General features: G+C 31.9%; 1 protein-coding gene across 1 annotated transcript in view; it reads right to left on the bottom strand.

The window, feature by feature from the left end:
- Positions 1–10,964: 10,964 nt before the first annotated feature.
- The window catches only part of LOC133542980 (ephrin-B2a-like), a 34,752-nt gene continuing 26,710 nt past the window's right edge, over positions 10,965–19,006 (bottom strand). Inside the window, exon 5 of the mRNA XM_061887298.1 lies at positions 10,965–17,553. Coding sequence (XP_061743282.1) covers positions 17,168–17,553 — 386 coding nt within the window. The 3' untranslated portion in view covers positions 10,965–17,167. The remainder of the gene's footprint in view (positions 17,554–19,006) is intronic.

Here is a 19,006-nt window from a genome sequence, read left to right as displayed (position 1 = left end):
CACTTCAATAAGTGGGGCCCTTTTTAATCCCTAAGAATTGTATTGTTTTTTAAATTTTATTTTATTTATTTCGCTAAAAATAATAATGATGTATTAAAATCAATGTTGTTATGAATTGTTGGCCGATTCAAGGCTCCAATTAACTCACATCAAATATTCCCCTTTGAAATATTTTCTTTGGAAAATATTGCATATTTTGTGTGTTTGTCGTATAAAAAAAGACAATGGGCATAAAACAAACAAATAAAAAAAAACAACTTAAAAAAAAAAAAAATTACAGTTTATGGATGGTTTTGAAGTTGATCTGGAGACTTAAGTGTTGAAGGAAAGCAAAAGATTGACAGTTTTTTAACACTTTTTTAAAGTGGGGCCCTTTTTGGATACACAATCATTTTAGTTATTTATTTTTTTTTTACTAGAATTTTGCGAAAATTAATAATTAATTAAAATCAAGGTTGTTGTGATTTATTGACCCGTTTATGGCTCCAATGACTTCACATCAAATATTCCTCTTTAAAATATTTTCTTTGGAAAATATTGCATATTTAGTTTGCTATATAAAAACAATGGGCATAAAATAAACAAATAAAAAAAACTACTTAAAAACAATGAAAACTTACAGTTTTTGAATGGATTTGAAGTTAAGATAGAGACTTAAGTGTTGAAAGAAAGAAAAAGTTTGACTATTTTTTAAACACTTTTATAAGTGGGGCTTTTTTGGATACCCAAGAGTTTTAGTGGGTTTTTTTTGTTAGTTTTTTAATAAGTTTGCAACAAATAATAATGATGTATTAAAATTAATGTTGTTATGAATTGTTGGTATATTAAAAGCTCCAATTTCTTCACATCAAATATTCCACTTTGAAATATTTTCTGTGGAAAATATTGCATATTTTGTGTGTTTGTCGTATAAAAAAGACAACGGGCATAAAACAAAGAAATAAAAAACCTACCTAAAAATAATAAAAACTTACAGTTTATGAATGGATTTGAAGTTGATCTAGAGACTTAAGTGTTGAAATTTAAAAAAAATGTTGACACAGTTTTAACGCTTTTATACGTGGGGCCCTTTTGGATTCCTAAAAATTTTAGTGGGAGTTTTTTTTTCTCTAATTTCGCAAAAAATAATAACGATAAATGAATGAATTATTGACCTGTTTAAGGCTCCAATTAGTTCACATCAAAAATTCCACTTTGAAATATTTTTGGGGGAAAATATTGCATATTTGGTGTTTACCATATAAAAAAAGCAATGGGCATAAAACAAACTTGAAAATAATAAAAACTTACAGTTTATGGATGGATTTGAAGTTGATCTAAAGACTGAAGTGTTGAAAAAAAAAATTGACTATTTTCAAAAAAAAATTTAAGTGGTATTTTTATTTAATTTTTTCACTATAATTTTGCAAAATATAATAATGAATAATAATCAATGTTGTTGGGATTAATTGACTTGTTTAAAGCTCCAATTACTTAACATGAAATATTACACCTGACATTTTTGGGGGGTAAAAGATTGCATATTTAGTTTTTTGCCAAAATAACGGGCTTTCTTTAACAAAAACGGCCATAAAAAATGTGCTTTACTTTATATCAATAGATGGTCCTGAAGTTGATTTAGAGATTTAAGTATTTAAAACTTAAAGATAATAATGATATATGACTTATTTTTTTTACATGTTTATGACTGATACCCTTCCAGGTGCACAGGATTACATTTAAGGTCGAGCTCTAGAGGTTGAAAAAAAAAAAACTACATACATGAAAATAAAGAACATAAAAATGGCCCCGCATGCTTGAAGATTTTACATCCAGCAGACTCTCCAGTATATAAAACAGCTGGCCAGCAGAGGGAACCAACAAACTAAAATACTACAGTACTACAGTACTAAAGTACTACATTACTAAAGTACTACAGTACTAAAGTAATTCATTACTCCAGTACTCCAGTACTACAGTACTAAAGTAATTCATTACTCCAGTACTCCAGTCCTTTCAACTGTAAGAGGAAGCATACAAGAAAGAAGTTCCCCCTCCTTTTAGACTTTGGTCAGAAAACACAGGATTCCAAAACAAAATAAATAGAGTTCATGTTCATAATGGATGAGGATTATTTGGCATTGTTGTTTACATTCTGCACAAACCTGTCTTCTCCTCCTTTTTCCTGTTCTGACGACTGAGATCAGTCAGCCGTGACCCCCTACACACACACACACACACACACACACAGACACACACACACACACGCACACACACACACACACACACACACACACACACACACACACACACACGCTCTTCCGCGTGGAAGTGAGGTGGGGGCTGGGTTGCAACACGCTGCTTGCAGACGTCCTGCAGGGTCAGATGGAAGCCTATGGCTTGGCTTTTAGGAGACTCCGCCCCCTTCTTGCCCTCGGTCTTCCTTCAGCAGGTAGCCAGGAAACGGACTTCTACTCACTTTGTGAGGACACACACCTTCCTGACGCCTAAAGACTCCTGAAACTAACACACTTCTGTCTGTCCTTTTCTCTACTTTCTGTCCAAAATGGCCGACCACAGCTAAGCTCCTCCCACATCAGGGGCCATAAGCCCGGGGGTCCCTGTTTTGTTCTTCCTGGGGGCCCGGCTAGCCTTTGTCTCCATGGTGACCCCCGGGTCAACTCCACTCACCTCGCCTGACCACCACCTATTCAGCTGTGAAGACACACACACACACACACACACACACACACACACACACACACACACACACACACACACACACACACACACACACACACACACACACACAAAGCTTCATGTTTTAATTCACTTCCATCCTGCCTAGTTTATGTTGCCGGTGTGAAGGTACTGCAGTCCGCTAGCGTGACGTGTGTGTGTGTGTGTGTGTGTGTGTGTGTGTGTGTGTGTGTGTGTGTGTGTGTGTGTGTGTGTGCGTGCGTGCGTGCGTGCGTGCGTGCGTGCGTGCGTGCGTGCGTGCGTGTGTGTGTGTGTGTGTGTGTGTGCAGCAGGCACACATGCATGAAGGCGTGAATGTGACGTGTGCAAAGTAGTCCAGCACTTGTTTGAGTTTGGTATTATAGTTCTGTTTTTTGTAATTATTATAGGTTTTTTTGTTGTTGTTATATTTATTTTTTGGTATTGTAACTATTTGTTTGTATTAGTTATGTTTTGTTATCATGGGTGTTTTTATTATAATTTTTTTGTTATTGTCGTTGTTTTGTGTTATTATAGTTATTTTTTGTTATTATATTTTTTATTATTATAGTATTTTTGTTATTATAGTTGTTTTGAGTATTATAGTTTTTGTTATTATAGTTATGTTTTGTTACTACAATGTTTTGTTATTATAGTTTTTTTTGTTATTACATGTTTTGTTACTGTTTATTATTTTTTATTATAGTTTTTGTCATTATAGTTTTTTGTTATTGTAGTTATTTTTTGTTACTATATTTTGCTATTTTAGTCATTTTTGTTATTGTAAGCTTTTTGTTACTATTGTTTTTTGTTATTATAATTATTTTTCATTGTCAAAGTTTTTTGCTGTTGTAATTATTTTTTATTATAGTTTTTCTGTTATAGTTATTTTTGCCATCATCATTTTTTGTTTCAAAACTAATTTTTTTAGTAAATTTTTTGTTATTGTAGGTGTTTGTTACTTTTTTGTTATTATAGTTATTTTTGTTATTAAAGTTATCTTTGTATTAATTCGTTTTTGTTATTTATTTTTTGATATCATAGGTGTTTTTTAAGTATAGTTTTTTGTTATTACAGTTGTTTTTGTTATAGTATTTTTTGTCATTACAATTATTTTGTTACTATAGTTATATTATAGTTCTTTGTTATTATAATTGTTTTTAGTATTATAGTTTTTTGTTATTATAATTATTTTTGTTACTATAATGTTTTGTTATCATAGTTATTTTTTACTATCACAGATTTTTGTTGTTGTGGTTATATGTTATTATAATTTTTTGTTATCATAGTTATTTTGTTAGTATAATTATTTTGTCATTATAGGTGTTTTGTTACTTTGTTGTTATTGAAGTTATTTTTTTATAATTATTTTGTTATTATAGTTATTTTTTATATTGTAGATCTTACTCTTTTGTTATTATTGTTATTTTTGTTATTAAAGTTTTTTTTCTTATAATTCGTTTTTGTTATTGTTATTTTTGATATCATAGGTGTTTTTTATTATAGTTTTTTGTTATTACAGTTGTTTTTTGTTATAGTATCTTTTTGTTATAACAGTTATTTTTGCTATTTTAGTTTGTTATTATAGTTCTTTGTTGTTATAATTGTTTTTAGTATTATAGTTTGTGTTATCATAGTTATTTTTTGTAATATGATTTTGTTACTATTATTTTTTGTTATAGTTTTTCTCATTATTATAGTTCTTTGTTATTGTAATTATTTTTTGCTATCATGTTTTGTTATTATAGTTATTTCTGTTATTATACGCTTTTTGTTATTATTGTTTTTGTTATTAAAGTTATTTTTTACAAACATATATTTTTGTTGTTGTAATTATATGTTATTATAGTTTTTTGTTATTATAGTTATTTTTGTAATCATAATTTTTGGTTAGTATAATTATTTTGTCATTGATATACATCACTTCCTGTTCACGAGAAAGGACGCAAAGAAAAAGGCTCCACTTTTGCTGCCGCAGTTTTTGTTGAGTCTGAAGGTTTTGTTCACTGATTTGCTGCCACAGGACAGCCAGCTGCCATCTTCCAATCTCAGTAAAACTAAAACAATTATATTTGGTAAAAGTAGAAGAGAAAGTCAAACACAAATACAAATAGGCGGAATATAAATTGAAAGAGTAAAAGAAACCACATTTCTAGGTAAAATGATTGATGATAAATTGAACTGGAAATCTCATATAAAAAATATACAACATAAAGTAGCAAGAAAGACGTCAATAAAGAATAATGCCAAATATGTTCTAGACTAAAAATCACTTTATATTCTCTAGTGCTCACTAGTGTTACATATCTGAGTTATTATGTGTAGAAAAATGGGGAAATAATGACAAAAGTACACTTCATTCACTAACAGTGTTGCAAAAAAGATGAGTTAGAATAATAATACATCATGTTGGATATAAAGAACATACAAACACTTTATTTATTACATCAAAGATAATGGAATTCCACCACAAAGTGAATTTGCAAACATCTGCAATTTTACACACAAAGCAAACTATAAACTTCTTCCCAAGAATATACAACAATTCTTCTCAACAAAAGAGGAGAAATATAATCTTAGAGAAAAATGTCATTTAAAACATTTGTACGCACGTCCAACACTTAACCAATTAGGCTTGTAAGTAAAGTCAACTTGTTTTTCCACTCTACTGCTACTTTAGTGGATATAAAAGTGTTTAAAAGAAAGCGACACTAAGAATGAGAAGGTAATAAAAGTGTGAGTACAACATTGTCCTGACATAGCTGCTGTGCCTGTGGTTGAACTACAACTCTGTAGATGAAAATAAATTGATGAATACAGTTTAAAAGTAATAATTTCAATATATATATTACATGTAAAATATGTATACGGTTTCCCTAAAATGTTACTAAGTTTTATTTTGGTCTGACTATTTTCTAGTCAACATTTGCATTTGCAGAAAAAAACGTCTCACAACTGGGAATCAGTTGTGAGACTGATTCCCAGAGTCGTTCTAAAGAATCGATTCGATTGTGAAAGTCACATCCTCATTTCCCGAAAGCAGAAGACGAGGGCGACTTGTGACTTCACCACAAGTCTTATTTTGTTTTTTTGTTTTGTTTTTAAAACAGCACCCTCTGCATTCGACATGATTTTGGTGTTTTTGTTTTGTCTGTTTTTAAGAACAAGTTTGTTTTTTAAATCATGTTAAATAGGCTTTTTGATGAAAGAGAGACGACCTAAATATTATTGGTTTTGAAGATGAAAAATATCAAGTTGGGCCCACATGCCAGAATATTTCAGTGCGCGGGCCCGAATGTAAAAAGTCTGAACAGTTGCTCTAAGGTAAAAGTTTACTGGAGTACAATTTGTCTGTCATTCAGTCTTCATTTGCCAGAAGTCAGTCTTGCTTTCTCAAGCAGCAAATTTTTTTACATTGAATTTTTTAGCACTTAATTTTTATACACTGACTTTTTTAAAACCAAATTTTTTTTACATTGAATTTTTTTACATACATTTTTTTACAAAAAACATTTTTTAAACAGATTTTTCTAACACTGCAATTCTATACACTGATTTTTTGGGGGCTGAATTTTTTTAAACTTATTTTTTTTACACTGAATTTTTATTCACTGAATTTGTAAACATTGAATTTTTTTAACAGTACAATTTTACACTGAATTTTTATACATTGAATGTTTTACACTGATTTTTTTGTACTTGTTTTTAACAACACATCTTTAAACAGAATTTTCCAACACTGAAATTTTTTTACACTGAATTTTTTTGCAATGAATTTTTTTATCTGAATTTCTAAATAGGATTTGTATACACTGATATTTTTAACAATATATTTTTACACATAAATTTTATACACTGAATTTTTATACACCAGATTTTCTAACAGAATTTTTATGCACATTTTTTTTTTACAATTAATTATTGTATACAGAATTTGTTTTTTTTACACTGAATTGTTTAAGCTTAATTCTTTACACAAATTTTTCACACTGAATTTTTATTCGCTGAATTTTTTTGCACTGGATTTTTATACTTTGATTTTTTTAACACAGATTTTTTTGTACTGAATTCTTATACATTGATTTTTTTTAACAATATATTTTTACACTGAATTTTTAATACACCAAATTGTATGTACTGAATTTTATTTAACTGAATTTCTATCCACCATATTTTCTGGCACAGAATTTGTATACACAAATATTTTTAACAATATATTTTTACACTGAATTTTTTTGCACTGAATTTTTATACAATGTCTTTTTTTGCATAGAGTTTTTATACGTTGATTTTTTTTACACAATTTTTTTGTACTGAATTCTTATACATTGAGCCTTTTTAACAATACATTTTTACACTGAATTTTTTTTTCCACAGAATTTTTATACATTGAAATTTTTCCCACTGAATTTTTGTACACCAAATTTTCGAACACAACATTTTTATACACATTTTTTTACTATATATTTTTTTACACTGAAGTATTTTACACTCAACGTTTATACACTGAATGTTTTTGCACTGAATTTTTAATAATGTAAAACATTTTTACATTGATTTTTTTGTAATGAATTCTTATACATTGAATTATTCTTAACAATACATTTTTACACTGATTTTTTTTTTGCATTGAATTTTTTAAACGAAATTTCTATCCACCATATTTTTTGCCACAGAATGTGTATACACTGATATTTTTAACAATGTATTTTTATACTGAATTCTCTTGCACTGAATTTTTATACAATGTCTTTTTCTGCATTGAATTTGTCTACGTTGATTTTTTTTTACACATTTTTTTGTACTGAATTCCTAAACATTGAATTTTTTTAACAATACATTTTTACATTTTTTTGCATTTTTTTTTGTAACTAAATTTCCATCCACCATATTATCTAACACATAATTTGTGTACACGGATATTTTTAACAACATATTTTTGCACTGAATTTTTATTAAAAAAAATTTTTTGCACTGAATTTTTACACACAACATTTTTAAAAACTTATTTTTTTTTTCAATTAAATATCAGCATAATCGGTTCCCAAAATTAAAATGCAAAACACAATAAAGACACTAATGACTCTGCGAGCTGTATATTGTTCATATTGTTCACTTCCGGTGAATGAAGTTCAACTATTTATTGTTTGTGTGTTGCCAGGTGACGCGCGGCTGCCAGCGTGTTTGTGTGTTGCCAGGTGACGCGGAGCTGCCGGCGTGACTCGGTGCTCTCAGGAGCCGGCAGAGGAGCGTCCCTGGCGGCCGAGAGGCTGACGGAGGCTGACGGAGGCTGACAGCTAGAAAATGTGCGGCATGATGTGGCTGAGGGAGCATGAAACATGAAACATGAAACATGAAACATGAAACATGAAAGGTGGAAGATGTAAGGCTGCCGTGCGTGTTGCCAGAGGACAGAACAAATAATAATATTTTTTTTTGTTCAATTCACACAACAATTATAGTCGGTTTTATCATATCGCCCACTTTAGACACTTTAGGTGGAGTTTATGACACACATTTGCCATGAAAGAAACTAACAGCGCCCCCAGCTGGCCGTAAAGAGCGAACATAAATGTCCTGTTAGTCTTAATTATGTATGAGAATGATTCATCATACAAATATCATCATTATCGTACGTCTGGCAACGCGGGTAGATGCACAGTTCGGGGCTGTAGCGCCACCTGCTGCTGTGGCGTGCAGTTGCAGGCAAATGGCCTTTTAGGTGGACTTTAAAAAAGAAGAAGTGTGTATTTAATAAAGATCGTGTATATAATTGAAGTAATTAGAATACAAGAAGTACGTTTTACTTTGTAGGAAACACTGAATGACTATGTACAACCTATAATGTTCTTATTGTGTCATCATTAATTATATATTAATTAATTACTGTAGAAATAAATGTGTTATTTATTTTAATGTAAGAGGATACATATGTATTTATTTATTTTATTTTTGCAATTTATCGTAATAATTATGTTTATTTAGAGATTGAATTACTTTCCAATGTAAACATGTATTATTTCCTGTTTCATAAATAATTAACCGGTCGATCTACGTTCCCATCCTCACCTATGGTCATGAGCTTTGGGTCATGACCGAAAGGATAAGATCACGGGTACAAGCGGCCCAAATGAGTTTGGGTCTCTCCCTTAGAGATAGGGTGAGAAGCTCTGCCATCCGGGAGGAACTCAAAGTAAAGCCGCTGCTCCTCCACATGGAGAGGAGCCAGATGAGGTGGTTCGGGCATCTGGTCAGGATGCCACCCGAACGCCTCCCTAGGGAGGTGTTTAGGGCACGTCCAGCTGGTAGGAGGCCACGGGGAAGACCCAGGACACGTTGGGAAGACTATGTCTCCAGGCTGGCCTGGGAACGCCTCGGGATCCCCCGGGAAGCGCTAGACGAATTGGCTGGGGAGAGGGAAGTCTGGGCTTCCCTGCTTAGGCTGCTGCCCCCGCGACCCGACCTCGGATAAGCGGAAGATGATGGATGGATGGATGGATAAATAATTAAATGATTTTGTTATTTCACAGTCTAATAGTTTTTTGTCACAATTTAATTCCGTCCTGTTTCATAAATAATTTAATGTTTGCAGAATTGAATCATTTATTTCAACGCTTCATGGTTTCTTGTTAGTAAATTATTTGATGATGTAGTTTTTTTTTCAAAATGTAATAATGTATTTTACAATTAATTTGTTCCTGTTTGATCATTTATGTAATAATTGTATTATTTCACAATTCAATCACTCATTCACAATGTCATTTATTCATGTGACATAAATCATGTAATGTTTTTGTTATTTCACAATCTGATATTTTTCTCTGCCGTAAATCATTTAAATTTGCACAATTAGATCATTTATTTGGACGTAAATGTATTTTCTGTTTAATAAATGATTTGATGATGTATGATTTTACAGTTTCATAACATATTTTACCCAAAACAAATTTGCCTGTTTGATTATTTCTTAATTTGATTAATTCGCCGTTCCATCCATCCATCCATCCATTTACTACCGCTTAGTCCCTTTGGGGTAGCGGGGGGCCCTGTTGCCTATCTCAGCTACAGTGAGGCGGAAAGCAGGGTATACCCTGGACAAGTCACCACCTCCTCACAGGGCTAATTCACCGTTCCATAATTCATTTAACAATGTAATTATTTTGTGTTTCATAAATTAATTAATCCTGAATACAGCTGATATATGCTCCAGCAACCCAGAAAGGGACAAGCAGTAGGAAATGGATGGATGGATCAATAAAGTACTTTCTTTTCTATTCTATTATGTTATTTCACAATTTATTTACGTGTTTCAAAAAATCATTTAATGATTTAGTTATTTCCTGTTAAATAAATGATCTTATTTCACAAATTAATAATCTGTTTCACAATTACATTTGTTCCCGTTTGATGAAATATTTAATTAGCCTGCAATATAATAATTTATTTCACAATTTATTTTTTTCGCGTTTTATAAATTATTCAAAGATTTGGTTATTCCACAATTGAATAATTATTTTACAACTGACTTATTTCTTGTTTCATTAAGCATTTAATGATTTACTTATTTCACAATGTAATTATTTTGTGTTTCATAAATTAATGATGATGTTATTTCACAATTTATTTTAAATGTTTTCAATGATTTACGTGTTTTAAAAGTCATTTAATGATTTATTTCACAACTATTTCCTGTTTAATAAATGACCTTATTTCCCAAATTAATAATCTGATTCGCAATTAAATTTGTTCCTGTTTGATGGAATATTTAATGATTTAATTAATCCACATTATAATCATTTATTTCACAATACATTTTTTTCGCCTTTCATAAATTATTCGATGATTTGGTTGTTTCACACTTTAATTATTATTTTATAACTTACTTATTTCTTGTTTCGTACATCATTTAATGATTCATTATTTCACAAAGTAATTATTTTGTGTTTCATAAATTAATCATGATGTTGTTTAACAATTTATTTATTTTTTCAAAAAATTTACATGTTTTAAAAATCATTTAATGGTTTATTTCACAACTATTTGCTGTTTAATAAATTATCTTTTTTCCCAAATTAATAATTTGATTCACAATTAAATGTCTTCCTGTTTGATGGAATATTTAACGATTTAATTCATCCACAATATAGTAATTTATTTCAAGATTGAATTTTTCGCGTTTCATTAATTATTCGATGATTTGGTTATTTCACAATTGTAATTATTTTGTGTTTCATAAATTAACGGTTATGTTATTTCAAAATGTATTTATTTATCTCCACAATTAACATGTTTTAAAAATCATTTAAATCATTTTAACTATTTCCTGTTTAATAAATTGTCTTATTTCCCAAATTAACAATCTGTTTTGCAATTAAATGTGTTCCTGTTTGATGGAATATTTGATTTAATTCATCCACAATATAATAATTTATTTCACAATTTATTTATTTTTCGCGTTTCATACATTTTTTGATGATTCGGTTATTTCCCAAATGAATAATTATTTCACAATTTACTTATTTCTTGTTTCATAAAACCTTTAATTAATTCACAATCTAGTAATTTTTTACCCGTTGAATTATTTACCGTTTAATAAGTTATTTAACGATTTAAGTATTTCATGATTTAATTTGTCAGTGGGCGGGGCTAACAGGAATCTAGTCCAATGATTGCTTTAATGTCCTTGTGGAACTAATTGATTAATCAACCATTAATTAACGAATTAAAGACACATTTAAGTGAATATTTAAAGATTTACTTATTTAATTCTGGCCATTTGACTCTCCAAAAATATTGTCTGCTATTCAGGGGAGATTCACATTTTCCCCACAGCGTCTTCATTAAAGTGTGAAAGAGAAATAATATCATGCTGCCAAAGCGATGAATAGAAAACAATCCAAATTGTTTATTCTTGGGTTGTTGTTTTTTTTTTTTAGCACAGAACAACTGAGAAAAAGAGATTTGAGAGAATGAAAGTTTTCAGACACGTTACAACCTTGCATACACAGGAAGTGGGAGCTCAGAACAAGAGAACAACATGTGATAGAAATGTAGAAATTCTATCTAAAAACGTGTCAAAAGAGATTTTACCTAAGACATTTTCTTCACTTCTAGATAAAGCGTGAAAGTACTTGAAGTGGTTTGTTTTCAGAAGTCATCAGATGTGTCCCAAGTTGGAATACAAATCACATTTACTGAAGTAACAGTTTGAAGAGCTTCAGCTATCGATTATTTCAGTAATTGAGTAATCAGTCGATTATTTCATTCCATTAATCGAATAAAACACACTTCATAACCTCAATGCATATTTTATGGGGAAATTGTTTTGAAAAAAAAAATGTTTCAGGTACTATATAATCTCACTACAACACTAGTAACACAATAAGCAGATAAGGGATTTTTCAGAAATATCCTAGTAAATGTGTCTAATAACATCTGAATCGCTTCCACTGCCCTGTCTTTTTTTTCCCTTTTTTTCTAGTCCTTCACTCTAACTTTCCTCATCCACGAATCTTTCATCCTCGCTCAAATTAATGGGGAAATCGTTGCTTTCTCGGTCCGAATCGCTCTCGCTGCTGGTGGCCATGATTGTAAACAATGTGTTGATGTGAGGAGCTCCACAACCCGTGACGTCACGCGCACATCGTCTGCTACTTCCGGTACGGGCAAGGCTTTTTTATTAGCGACCAAAAGTTGCGAACTTTATCCTCGATGTTCTCTACTAAATCCTTTCAGCAAAAATATGGCAATATGGCAAAATGATGAAGTATGACACATAGAATGGAGCTGCTATCCCCGTTTAAATAAGAACATCTCATTTCAGTAGGCCTTTAAAGCCAGGTGAGTCAAACTAATTTTCATTGAGGGCCACATCGCCGTAATGGCCACTTTTTAAAAATTAATTTACATTATGCATGCGGGTAATAAACTGTAATTAATAATGATTAATCAAAATGCATATGCATTTGATTATTAGATTTTTTTCATGTATACCTTGCTTTAAAATCATAAAAAAGGTGACAAACAGATATTTAACTATTTGTTTTTGTTTAGAAAATAGTTTTGCAATACAGAATATAATAATATAATTGGCATGATCAGATAATATTAAAGTTTCAAATATTATTATTTTTTTTCTGTCAAAATTGAAAGAACAAATGCATTTAGTAAAAAAAAATTGAAATAAAGTATTTTATTGAAAACCATTTTTTCCAGGTTTTCCCGGAGCACATAGAATGATGTGGCGGGCCAGAAGTGGCCCCCGGGCCTTGAGTTTGACACCGGTGCCTTAAGCGATTAATCGAAGCAACACGATATGAATCCAGGCATTTTTCTAATCGATTAATCATTGCTGCTCTACTTTAGACTAAAACCACCCTATGTTAAATAAATATCTTTAAAACATTTGAAGTATTATCAGCATCATTGAAGAAAAAAGCTACAACCATTAATCGATTTAATCAATAATTGATTATATTGTGATAATCAATGCAAAAAAATTCCATCCATTGTAGCGAAAATATTGTCTGACTACAGTAAAATTGAAAGGTTAATGAAAGACATAACTTTCTTGAAAAAGTCTTTAATTTCAACTATAAGTGCATTTCATCGAATCACCCGATTAATCACACAAAATAATCGATAGATTAGGCAATTATCAAAATAATTAAACGCGGCAGCCATACTTCAGACTTCACGCCCTGCTTTTTTATGTTAAATAAATATATTTAAAACATTTTTTAAATGAAATCAGAATCATTTAAGGACAAAGAATAGTGTTGCAACCATTAATCAATCAAATCGATTATTGATAATCGATTGTAAAAATGCCATCCATTGTATCGCAAATATTGTTTGACTGGAAGAACATTGAGAAATTTTTGAAATAAGACATGATGAACTCTTTGGAGCTAGTTGTTTATTCAAACTTTAATGTGTGCTTTATCCAATTATTCGATTAATCAGACAAAATAATCAATTAATTAATCGATTCTTAAAGTAATCTATTGCTGTAGCCATAATTTAGACTACACACTCTGCCTGTCCATGTTAAATAAATATATTTAAAATATTTTTAAGTCAAATCAGAATCATTTAAGGACTAAAGAATAGAGCTGCAACAATTAATCGATCAAATTGATTATTGATCATCCATGGTAAAAATGCTATGCATAGTATTGCAAATATTCTCTGAGTAGAAAAAAAATCAGCAGTTTATGAAATGTGACAAAATGAACCTTTTTGAGTGAGTTGTCTACTTAAACTTTGAAGTGTGTTTTGTCCGATTTTTCGATTAATCGGACAACGTAATCACGTGGTTACCCGATTATTTAAATAATCAATCGCTGCAGCCATAGTTCGGACTACAAACGCACTGCTTGGCTATGTTGGATAGATTTACGACTGTTTTAGATAAAATCTGAATTATTAAAGGACTGAGGAATAGGGCTGCAAACAATCGATTAATTAGTACATGGTTTAAAAAAAAAAGCCCTCCATTGTACCGAAAATATCGTCTGACTAGAAGGAAATTGAAAGGAATACAAAAGAAGACATGCTGATTCAGACAACACACTTTTTGAGCTGGTTGTCTACTTCAATTACAAAGTGTTTTATCCGAATATTTGATTAATTGGACAAATAATCGATAAATTTATTTAGGAATAAAGTAAAATATTGCTGCAGCCCTAATTCGGACTACACACTTTGTGAGTTGGTTGTCAACTTCAATTATAAAGTGTGTTTTATCCGAATATTTGATTAATCGGACAAATAATCGATACATTTATCGAGGAATAAGGTTAAAAATTGCTGTAGCCCTAATTCAGACCACACACTTTCTGAGCTGGTTATCTACTTCACGAATATTTGATTAATCGGACAAATAATCGATACATTTATCGAGGAATAAGGTTAAAAATTGCTGTAGCCCTAATTCAGACCACACACTTTCTGAGCTGGTTATCTACTTCAATTAAAAAGTGTGTTTTATCCAAATATTGGATTAATCGGACAAAATAATCGCTTAAGTTATCGATTAATAAAGTTAACAATTGCTGTGGCCATAATTCAGACTACACACTTTCTGAGCTGGTTGTCTACTTCAATCATAAAGTGTTTTATCTGAATATTCGATTAATCGGACAAAATAATCGATGAATTTTTCGATTAATAAAGTTATCAATTGCTATAGTCATAATTCAGACCACACACTTTCTGAGCTGGTTGTCTACTTCAATCATAAAGTGTTTTATCTGAATATTCGATTAATCGGACAAAATAATCGATGAATTTTTCAATTAATAAAGTTATCAATTGCTATAGTCGTAATTCAGACCACACACATTCTGAGCTGGTTGTCTACTTCAATTATAAAGTGTTTTATCCAAATATTCGATTAATCGGACAAAATAATAGATAAATTTATCGATTAATAAAGTTAACAATTGCTGTAGCATTAATTCAGACTACACACTTTTTGAGCTGGTTGTTCACTTCAGTTATAAAGTGTGTTTTATCCAAATATTTGATTAATATGACAAAATAATTGATTAATTAATTGATTTTTTTAGGTAATCAATTGCTGTAGCCATAATTGTAAGACGTATATGAAATAAGACATAATGAACCTTTTTGGACTAGTTTTTACTTAAACTTTAAAGAGTGTTTTATCCGATTATTCGGTCAAAATACTCAATGAATATGTTGATTTAAAAAAATAAACAATTGCCGTAACCATAATTCAGACCACACACTTTTTGAGCTGATTGTCTACTTCGATTATAAAGTGTGTTTTATCTGAATATTCGATTAATTGGACAAAATAATCGATGAATGTATTGATTAATAAAGTTAACAATTGCTGTAGCAATAATTCAAACGACACACTTTTGGAGCTGATTGTCTACTTCAATTATAAAGTTTGTTTTATCGGAATATTCGATTAATCGGACAGAATAATTGATTAACTAATCGATTTTTTAAGTAATCAATTGCTGTAGCCATAATTGTAAGACGTACATGAAATAAGACATAATGAATCTTTTTGGGCTAGTTGTTTACTTAAACTTTAAAGTGTGTTTTATCCAATTATTCGGTCAAAATAATCCAACAAATTTATCGATTAAAAAAGTAAACAATTGCTGTAGCCATAATTTTTAAAAAAAGACATAAATGAAATAAGCCATAATGAACCTTTTTGGGCTAATTGTTTACTTAAACTTTAAGTGTATTTTATTAGATTAATCGATTAATCGGACAAAATAATTAATTAATTTATCGATTAATAAAGTAAACAATTCCTTTAGCCATAATTCAGACTACACACTTTTTGAGCTGATTGTCTACTTCAATTATAAAGTGTGTCTTATCCGAAAATTCGATTAATCAAACAAAATAATTGATTAATTAATACGTTTTTTAAGTAATCAATTGCTGTAGCCATAATTTTAAGATGTATATGAAAAAAGACATAATGAACCTTTTTGGGCAAGTGGTTTACTTAAACTTAAAGTGTGTTTTATCCGATTAATCGGACAAAATAATTGATGAATTTATCAATTAATAAAGTTAACAATTGCTGTAGCCATACTTCAGACTACACACTTTTTGAGCTGATTGTCTAATTCAATTATAAAGTGTGTCTTATCCGAAAATTCGATTAATCAAACAAAATAATTGATTAATTAATACGTTTTTTAAGTAATCAATTGCTGTAGCCATAATTTTAAGATGTATATGAAAAAAGACATAATGAACCTTTTTGGGCAAGTGGTTTACTTAAACTTAAAGTGTGTTTTATCCGATTAATCGGACAAAATAATTGATGAATTTATCAATTAATAAAGTTAACAATTGCTGTAGCCATACTTCAGACTACACACTTTTTGAGCTGATTGTCTAATTCAATTATAAAGTGTGTTTTATCCGAATATTCGATTAATCAGACAAAATAATTGGTTAATTAATCGATTTTTGAAGTAATCAATTGCTGTAGCCATAATTTTAAAACATATATGAATGAAGAAATACAGAACCTTTTTGGGCTAGTTGTATATTTAAACTTTAAAGTGTGTTTTATCCGATTAATCGGACAAAATAATTGATGAATTTATCGATTAATAAAGTAAACAATTGCTGTAGCCATACTTCAGACTACACACTTTTTGAGCTGATTGTCTACTTCAATTATAAAGTGTATTTTATCCGAATATTCGATTAATCAGAGAAAATAATTGATTAATTTATCAATTTTTTGGAAGTAATCAATTCAGACTACACACCTTTTGAGCTGGTTGTCTACTCCAATTATAAAGTGTGCTTTATCTGATTATCCGAATAATCGGACAAAATAATCGCTAGATTAGGGACTGCTTGTCAATGTTAACCAGATGTCTTTGAAGCATTTTTAAATCAAAGGACTAAATGTGTTCTTCTCTGACTGAGACAAGGCTGTCCTTCCAGCTCCTGATCAGACTTTGTAGTAAACGTTGGTGGGACTGTGAGGCGCCATCTCCTTGACTATGTACACCGGCGCTCCGTAGTCGCCGCTCAGGCGCTGAAAATGTCGGCAGAGTCTGCCGTCGGAGGCCTGCAGGGGAAAGACCACCTCGCTGCGGTCGGAGGCCGCGTTGTCGCTGCTGATGCTGTCCCGCTTGGGCACGGCCAAAGTGTTGAGGGACACGGACGCCGAGCGCTGGCCGTCCGGGCCCAAGCGGCGCCACTTCCACAGCGCCAGAGACAGGCCGGCGAGGAGGAGGAGGAGGAGCAGGCAGGCCGAGACAACCCAGGTCAGGAGCGCTGGCCGCGAGCCGCCTTTGCCGGCGGGGGTGAGCTGCCCTGCTTCCCAGCCCGCGTCTGTCACCCGGCAACAGGAGACAAGACGGCCAGGGAGGGAAGTGAGAGAGTGAAAACTAGTCTTGACTTGACTCGCACATTCTGCTTGGCTTCACGCCAAGAACAACACTTGGTTTGCAGAAAAAGGTGGCGGGAGATGCAACCAGATTTTAAATAACCACTTCATTCTACTCACAGACAAACCTCAAACCCAAAATAACAGTACATTCTGAAAAATATGTGTGCAAAAAGAAAACCTATTTACTCAAGATGTCCAATAATGGCTTTTTTGCCGATATCCAATTTGTCCAACTCTTAATTACCGAGTCCGATATCAACCGATACCGATATATACAGTCGTGGAATGAAAACTGTCACAGCTGGGTGAAGTCTAGTCTGGTTTCATGTTTTTTCATTTCCTGTTTTATTTTGAAATGCTGACTCTCCCTCTCGTTTCAGATCACTTGCTCTTCCTCCTGTTTCACTGGTCTGACGTCCTTCCTGGTTGCCTGATTGTGTCCACCTGTGTCGCCCTCCCTCATGTGTAGAAATGTCTTGAGTGTTTTCCTATCTTTTGTGCGTCCCTCCAGCGTTCCATGTCCACAGCCACTGCCACGTTTTGGTACCCTTTTGACCCACGGGATATTATTTGTTTGTAAACCCTTTAGTCAGGTAAGATTAGCTTCTTAGCACCGCCTCCGCTGGAGCGCTTTTTCTTGTATTTTGCATTTGGTGTTCTTAGCACCTTTTTTTCCCTCCGCTGCAGGAGCGTTTTGAGTTTGAGATTTTTGTTAGTTTAGAGGTTAGGTGAGCTCTGTTTTGATAGCCTGTTTAGTTTCTCCCCTTTTGAACCCATAACCTTGTCCAAATAAATATATTTTCTTAAAATCCTGCATCTGTGTTCAGAGTCCTGTTCTGGTCGTGACAAACCCATTATTATGCCTCATTTTGTTGTGATGCCCCGCTGGATGCATTAAACAATGTAACAGGGTTTTACAAAATAAATCAACTCAAGTTATGGCAAAAAATGCCAAGATGGCACTGCCATATTTATTATTGAAGTCACAAAGTGCATTATTTTTATTTTAACATGCCTCAAAACAGCAGCTTGGAAATTGGGACATGCTCTCCCTGAGAGAGCATGAGGAGGTTGAGGTGGGTGGGGTGTGTATATTATAGCATCCAGGAAGAGTTACTGCTGCAAGGATTTCTGGGTATTTGTTCTGTTGTGTTAAGGTGCGGATGTGTTTGTCATTCTTGTTTGGTGTGGGTTCAGAGTGTGGCACATATTTGAAACAGTGTTAAAGTTGTTTGTACGGCCACCTTCAGTGTGACCTGTATGGCTGTTGACCAAGTATGCCTGCATTCACTTGTGTGTGTGTGTGTGAAAAGTCGTAAATATTATGTGATTGGGCTGGCACGCAAAGGCGGTGCCTTTAAGGCACGCCTCCAATATTTTCGTCCGGGTGGAAAT

This window comes from Nerophis ophidion, linkage group LG25, assembly GCF_033978795.1.
Source record: "Nerophis ophidion isolate RoL-2023_Sa linkage group LG25, RoL_Noph_v1.0, whole genome shotgun sequence".
Classification (NCBI taxonomy): Eukaryota; Metazoa; Chordata; class Actinopteri; order Syngnathiformes; family Syngnathidae; genus Nerophis; species Nerophis ophidion.
This window is presented reverse-complemented; position numbering and strand designations above follow the sequence as displayed.